Genomic DNA, 7369 nt, shown 5'->3' with positions numbered 1-7369 from the left:
CCGCATTGAAAAAAAATAAATAAATAAATCAGACCTGGGTCTGATTCAGGACCACATATGGAAGTGGTCTAATCTGCCGAGATTTGAGTGTTCATGCTACTTCTGAAGAAGTCTGACCTGGTCACTTGACCCCCCAAAAAAATCTGATTTGGGCCACTTTTGCCTGCAGTCTGAACGTAGCCATAGACACTTTGGCATCCGTGTTGGTCACTGGCGTAGCTTGCCTTCGATAAAATATTTTTTCTACCCACCCTCTTTCAAGTTTCTTTAAGTTATTAAGTCCATGTTGTCATATTCACACAGGTAAGAAAGAAAGAAAGGCTACAGTAGACTGTATACACAATATACATATGGATCTTTTTCATTTGCAATGTTTTTTTTCCTCATTGGACAGCGTAGACACAAAGACATGCTAATTCATCAATAAAACTAATGAAGTACAGTCTATATATTTAGTGTTTCAGTGCTGAATTTTTCAAGTACGATATGAAGGCATCTACAATGTATTGTAGAAACTGTCCACAGTCATGAAGCTACAGTTAAATGTAGACCGAGGAAAACGTCTCCTTTCATGTTTGCATTCTCCAGTTAAACCCATCAGGATGAGGCTGGAGGAAACCAGCCACCATGTTCACTTATCTGCCAATCGTCAATAATGCAATCAATGGCTTCTCACACAAAGAATAACAGGCTCCGTGCTCCGGCTTTGTATAAACTGTGTCAGTTTCTCGAACTGCTAAATTTAGGATTCTAATGTTCCATCCGAGGTAAAGTCTGCATTACTTCCATTTAAACAGCCGATGGCATTCAAAAGAGCTACTAAAAAAAGGTCCACAGATTTCATATTTGCCCAAAATCAAAGTCAAGCCCTCCGTCGTGCAGGTTTCCTTCGTTTGCGTTGTCAAAGCTGTTCTTCCCGTGGATCTGTTTGAGGTGTTTGCGGAGAACTGGCTTGTGAGCAAAAACCATGTCGCAGTAGTTGCAGCGGTGTGGCTTGTCCCCGCTGTGCAGGTTGAGGTGATCCAGCAGAGAACACTTTTGCGTGAAGGTCTTCCCACATATTTTACACTGGAAGGGCTTGATGCCGGCGTGGACCCGCATGTGCCGGTGCAGGTTGCCCTTCTGCGTGAAGGTCTTGCCGCACAGCAGGCACATGAACAGCTTGTGCATCTTGAGGTGGTTGGCGTAGTTTTCCAGCTGGCGGAAGACCCGCGAGCACTTTGGACACTGGTGGTACCACTGGAGGGGTTTGTCGTAGTTCCTCTGGTGCACACTGTGTTTCTCTGCAGGAGGGTACGCAGGAGGGGGACTGAGCGGGTACCCGGTCGCGCCGGGCGGAGCCGCCATCTCACTGCCACGGCTGTCCACGGTGGAGTTTATGAGGGAGTGCTGGGGCTCGGGAGAGTGGAGGGCAGGAGGTGGGCTGGCGGGGAAGTGACCAGTGATGGAGTTTTCCGCTACATCAGACACAGACTCCACTTTTATGATAGTGATGTCGCTCTCCGCCACGTCCTGCTTCGGACGTCTGTCTAAGTTATGAAGAGGGGACACAGGCTGTATGATTACATCATCATCCTCATCCTCATCCTCGTGGTCATCATTATCGCCATTGTTGTCGTCCCCAACCTGCACTACCTCCCCCCCCTCTTGATGGACAGTCCGGACCTGAGAGCGCTCCTGCTCTCTCTGGGCCTGGGACGATAACCCCTCCTCCTTCTTCTCCCTCCTTATCCCCACATCCACCTCCAGCTGGCGTGCAGGCTGAGGTTTGATGAACTTGCTTAGAGCTTGGGTGCACTGCTCCACAATGTGGCCCATTTGGAGGAAGCTGGCCACTGTCAGGTAATGCACCAGCTCCAGCTCCGGAAACTCCAGCTGCCCTGTGTAGCAGGACAGCAGCAGCTGTCGGCCCACCTCCGCCTCCTGGATCATGGAGATCTGGACCTCCCCGGAGTCCTGCTGAAGGATGAACTGGTCCCTCAGGAAAGACGAGCCAGCGGCAAACACTACCTTGTGACCAGGGACCTCCAGCTGGTTGATACGCACAGTGACATCACAGAAGCGACTCTGGTGTCGTAGGAGGTTCATCTTCTGCAGCATCGAGTCCCCAAATGTGGCAAAGCGGAACTGCAGGATCACCTGGTTCTGGGCCATAGTGAACCGACAGCCAGCAGCAGCAGCAGCACTGCACCTGTTATGGACAAATACAGAGATTGTAGCCATGTTTCCATCCACATGTTTTTATGCAAATGAAGTCATATCGATTAAAAAAAATGCCTTATGGAAACGCATTGGAATTGCATTTTATGTTTGCAACCTGCCATAAAACGAAGACGTTTTAGGTCATTTCCGCTTTCTTTGCAGACATGGCGGGTGTCAACAAAGACAGATATGTGGACGAATGAGGACACGAGAGACTTTTTAAAATTAATTTACGAGTGAAATATAACGGCTATTTTAGATAGTTGTCGTGTGGCATTTACGTGCATCTGCATCACCATAGCGATGATTTAATAGCGTCGTTGTTGTCTTATTATAGCTTGATATGTCGCTATCAGCTGGCACATAAGCACTATTACAACTTGTGCAATATTAATCATTTGTAGGATCCATTTTGGCTAACAAACTTTAGCTTGAATGTTGTGATTCAGTGCGAAAATTAATGGAAACGCTTCCACAATTTGACCGCAAAACAGCATGTGACGTCATTACGCACAGGTTTTTATTCGCTTTAAAGCCGTTGGACGGAAACACACTTTCACCGGCTTTATTCACATGAATGTTTTTAGCAAACTTGAGGTAATCCGATCGACAAATGGATGGAAACATAGCTTGTGTCATCTCTTCTGAACAGTTGCACGCTATAAATAGTGCGAGTTTAATATTTTGTCTTTCACTATTGTACTTCAGATTGGCATGCAGTCTTACCTGAATTAACAAATCAAAGAATGTCGTCTAAGAATACACAACTGTAGTCTCACCTCGCATTAAAAACTCTATATACACTATATTCTACATTAATAATAATAATAATAATAATAACAATAATAAACTTGATTTATAAAGCACCTTTCAAAACTATGGTTACAAGGTGCTGATACATTATGAGAAATGCATTAAAGACAAAGAGCTATTTCATTTAAATACCATCACCTGCCTCCAGTGGTGGAATGTAACTAGGCACATTTACTCAAGTATTGTACTTGTACTTCACTTAGTAGTTACATTTTCTTATACTTGGGTACTTTAATTATATTTTGATGCTGATACTTTTGTACTTTTACTTGAGTAGTGAATGCAAGACTTTTATTTGTAACGGAGTATTTTAACACAGTAGTATTGCTACTTTTAAAGATCTGAGTACTTCTTCCACTACTGCTCCTCCACAACCACCACCTCCCATCATAATGTAAATCAAACCCGGCGCGTGCAGCTCTCATGGATAGGGTGAGAGACTGAGAACCAGACTTGGTTCAAAAACATGCCAATTTAACACGAGCTAGCGTGTCTGTTTCATCAGCTAACGTTAGCTAACATTAGTTAACGGTTAACGTTAATCAAATACCATTATGTTTCAATATATTTTCGGAAGCACTGTCCACTCGTGAGCACGGCGTTCATTCACTCAATATAACGTTATGGTAACAACATATATCTAATTGTATCACATTCTATAGCTAGCTAACTATTGTTAGATAACTGGTTTGCCTTTTGGTAACATTGGTGGGCAGCGTAACGTTAAGAAAAAAAGATGAAATATTTGTTGAATAGTGCTTACAGCTGAAAGCCGAATTACAAAAAAATGGTATAACACGTTTAAAACACTGCTTGTTATAGTGTTAGTACGGTTTGCGGTACACAAGACATTAATGTGAAATTCTAACAGGAGATTAGCACTTGGTTTCCGCTGTCCGAGTTGACTGGACCATCGATGTTAGCTTAGCGCTATCGGTAAAGTAACGTTAAAGTATTGGCTTTCTTTTAGGTAAAACAGTTAGCCTGGGTATAACTGTTTGGGTTAAAGCAAGACAAAAAAGTAATATTGTATGAAGTCACTCTCCACGTCTAACGTTTGCTTTAGCTGTATGTAAACAATCAATCACAAATCGCCTCCATATTTCCCTTTGGCCTAACGTTACTCTCCAGTCTATAGCTGTAGACATATCAGGCGATCTGATGATAACATGCAACACTGTAGCTAACCTACTATGTTTTTACTTAAGCTGACAAAATAAGTGTTGTGTACCTGTTAACCCCTTTTAAACAAACACGTTAAAGATGGGTTGGTGTCATCGGTAGGTCTATCCGGCCATTTGAAGGCGCTAATCCGGATGCAAAATCCATTTAAAGGCCCAGTACAACAGTACAATCGTCACCTCTCATCACCAATCTCTTCAAATACTTTCCTAAATTTAAATAAGCCAACATTGCTTTTATGACATAACAGTTAAACAAAAGTAATATTATGATAAATACAATCTATCAATAGTGATTTCAGTCTCATCATTAACCTCTGTTTTTAATGAAAATATTTTATGTACATTTTCTAGTATCTCTGATCCCTTAAGGCATCCTCTAAACCTATAAGCAGTGGTGGAAAAAGTATTCAGATCCTTTACTCAAGTAAAAGTACTAATACCACACAGAGTTCCACAGGATTGCAGGTGAATAATGTAAAACCCTTACAATGAATACTTATTATAATTTGGATAATGACATGGTGCTGCAAGATCAGAATAAGTAATTTGAATTTCTTTTAGGATTTCCCAATGTGATTGGCTGCATTGATGGCACACAAATTCTAATCACTTCTCCTTCAGAAAATGAAGCTGACTGTGAATAGGAAGTCCATTCACAGCATTAATGTGCAGGTAAATTGACCACTCTCACAAAATGTCAAAAACTGTATCACAATACTGCAACATCTGTCATTATCTGCACTGTGAAGATCATATGTGATGCTGCATATCTTATAACCAACGTGGAGGCCAAATGGCCTGGGTCTGTGCATGACTCACGGATATATCGTGAGTCTGCCCTGAGCAACAGACTGGAACGTGGTAAGCAGCCTAAAGCTTTGTACAGTATTATTCACCCGTCTCCCTCCTTAAATACACTCAAATGTATACACTATACATTACAGGAGAGTTTGAAGGCCTTCTGCTGGGTGACAGGGGTTACCCATGCCAGCCCACTCTGCTCACCCCTTACCCTGACCCGGAGCCAGGCCCCCAACACAACTTCAATGTGGCCCACTGCAGGACTAGAGCCCGGGTGGAGGTGACCATAGGCCTGCTGAAAGCTCGTTTCCAGTGCCTACACCACCTCAGGGTAACCCCTGAGAGGGCCTGTGACATTATTGTGGCATGTGTTGTTCTCCATAATATTGCCACAATTATAGGAGAGCAACGCCCTGCCCTACATATAGAGGACCCTGATGAGGACCCCATCCACCCTGCAATGTCCAGGATGGAAGAGCGGTCAGAGACATTATATGCAGGAATCACTTCTACTAAAACACAAGCACCACCCAAACAAAGACAAATAATTGAAATTTTATTTTGTCTTCTTTATTTCCTAAAAACACAAAAGCAACAGTTTTTTTTATATTGTTCCAATAACTAACACAAGCCACCTGTGACCATGCACCCACCTCTAACTTGTGTTTGAGGATTTTTCGATTTCCAGATCTGTTTTTAGAATCTGGCGGTCCAACAATACCATTTCAAGGTCAGTTTTCTGCATTTGTTTTATCAGATGCAATTATACAGGACCTTCACAGGTAACTGGGAATACATAAAATCATGACATCAATCATGACAAAAAGAAATCTTACAGAATGAACATTATTTCCACAGAAAAAACCTCTGGCAGTTGCTGCACATTTCACTGTGTTCATCTGTGCTGTTGAAGTTGATGGACCCTCCTCCTGTTGCCCAGCCATGTTCTGTTAAAAAGTAGAATATCCAGTCATACATGTCACACGTGATACTGGGTTGATACCACACAGCAGTGTTAAGAATTGTGAATGTAACATAGTGGTGATATCCTACTTCTGTAGGCCTCTCTGGATCCCTTTCTGTGGCAGCAGACAATGTGTCCTCTTCATCGGTTTCCTCCTGTGAAGAGGAGTATTGTTTCGTTAGACTTTAAACTACTTGCATCATGTCTGGAGTATTTAGTTGTCTACTTACAGCTTCAAGGAGTTCTGCTGTAGCATGAGGGTCCACAAGTGTGAGAACACCATCCGAATCTACGCCGTCATGGATTAAAATCCTGCAGCGCATGTCCAGGCCCGTCTGAAGTTTGCCAATGACCATCTGGATGATCCAGAGGAGGAATGGGAGAAGGTGATGAGGTCTGATGAGACAAAAATAGAGCTTTTTGGTCTAAACTCCACTCGCCGTGTTTGGAGGAAGAAGAAGGATGAGTACAACCCCAAGAAGACCATCCCAACCGTGAAGCATGGAGGTGGAAACATCATTATTTGGGGATGCTTTTCTGCAAAGGGGACAGGACGACTGCCTCTTTGTAGGGAGCTGAAAGACCGTATTGCCCAGCGACAGCCCCGAAACCTGAAGGATCTGGAGAAGGTCTGTATGGAGGAGTGGGCCGAAATCCCTGCTGCAGTGTGTGCAAACCTGGTCAAGAACTACAGGAAACGTATGATCTCTGTAATTGCAAACAAAGGTTTCTGTACCAAATATTAAGTTCAGCTTTTCTGATGTATCAAATACTTATGTCATGCAATAAAATGCTAATTAATTACTTAAAAATCATACAATGTGATTTTCTGGATTTTTGTTTTACATTCCGTCACTCACAGTTGAAGTGTACCTATGATACAAATTACAGACTTCTACATGCTTTGCAAGTGGGAAAACCTGCAAAATCGGCAGTATATCAAATACTTGTTCTCCCCACTGTAAATGTAATTTAAAAAAATTATCGATTTTCAAATATTACACCTGTCAATACAGAACGAAATATTCTGTAGCCTATTTTGCCGTCAATACTGCCAACGTTGTCTTTGCTGTGATCAAATCAGTCTATATTTATGTTTAACATAAGTAAAAGTATACTACTGCTTGAGTGCATTTTATCAATGGGAAACATACATGTGTACAGACAAGGCTAGCAGCAGCAGCGCCGCGTCAGACACGTTTCTGGTGTGAAAAGACAGAAAACGCCACGCAGCTGACACGCAACAGAAATGCCACCCGCACGCCACGCAGCCAGTGTGAAGGAGGCCTTAGACTTTTTATTCCTGGCATGGCTTATTCCTGCAGTCTCTGATAAGGCTCATCAAACATCAAATGGACAAATGGTCTTCTCTACTTCTAGTTCCAAGTACACATTCACATCTAAT

General features: G+C 42.7%; 1 protein-coding gene and 1 long non-coding RNA gene across 5 annotated transcripts; one reads left to right on the top strand and one right to left on the bottom strand.

The window, feature by feature from the left end:
* Positions 1 to 518: 518 nt before the first annotated feature.
* zbtb26 (zinc finger and BTB domain containing 26) lies at positions 519 to 7336 on the bottom strand. Of its 4 annotated transcripts, none has more exons than XM_078250111.1 (4): positions 6458 to 7336; positions 6195 to 6360; positions 6054 to 6119; positions 519 to 2191 (listed from the first exon to the last, which is right to left on the bottom strand). In XM_078250111.1, the coding sequence occupies exons 2-4, from the start codon at positions 6245 to 6247 to the stop codon at positions 841 to 843; spliced, it is 1470 nt and encodes a 489-aa protein (XP_078106237.1). In that variant the 5' UTR covers positions 6248 to 6360; positions 6458 to 7336; the 3' UTR covers positions 519 to 840. The 4 variants fall into 4 exon arrangements, 3 of the variants coding, with proteins under 3 accessions (XP_078106237.1, XP_078106238.1, XP_078106239.1); XM_078250112.1 differs by lacking the exon at positions 6458 to 7336 and adding an exon at positions 5837 to 5947 and having other exon boundaries at positions 6195 to 6217; XR_013501974.1 differs by lacking the exons at positions 519 to 2191; positions 6458 to 7336 and adding an exon at positions 5555 to 5947 and having other exon boundaries at positions 6195 to 6217.
* LOC144517881 (uncharacterized) lies at positions 4439 to 5572 on the top strand. The gene is made up of 3 exons (XR_013501975.1): positions 4439 to 4871; positions 4949 to 5060; positions 5144 to 5572. It is a non-coding gene; the product is annotated as an uncharacterized LOC144517881 (long non-coding RNA).
* Positions 7337 to 7369: the final 33 nt, after the last annotated feature.

The sequence above is a fragment of the Sander vitreus genome, chromosome 5 (genome assembly GCF_031162955.1).
Source record: "Sander vitreus isolate 19-12246 chromosome 5, sanVit1, whole genome shotgun sequence".
In the NCBI taxonomy this organism is placed as follows: Eukaryota; Metazoa; Chordata; class Actinopteri; order Perciformes; family Percidae; genus Sander; species Sander vitreus.
Note: the sequence above shows the minus strand (reverse complement) of the source record. Positions and strands in the feature narration are given on the sequence as shown.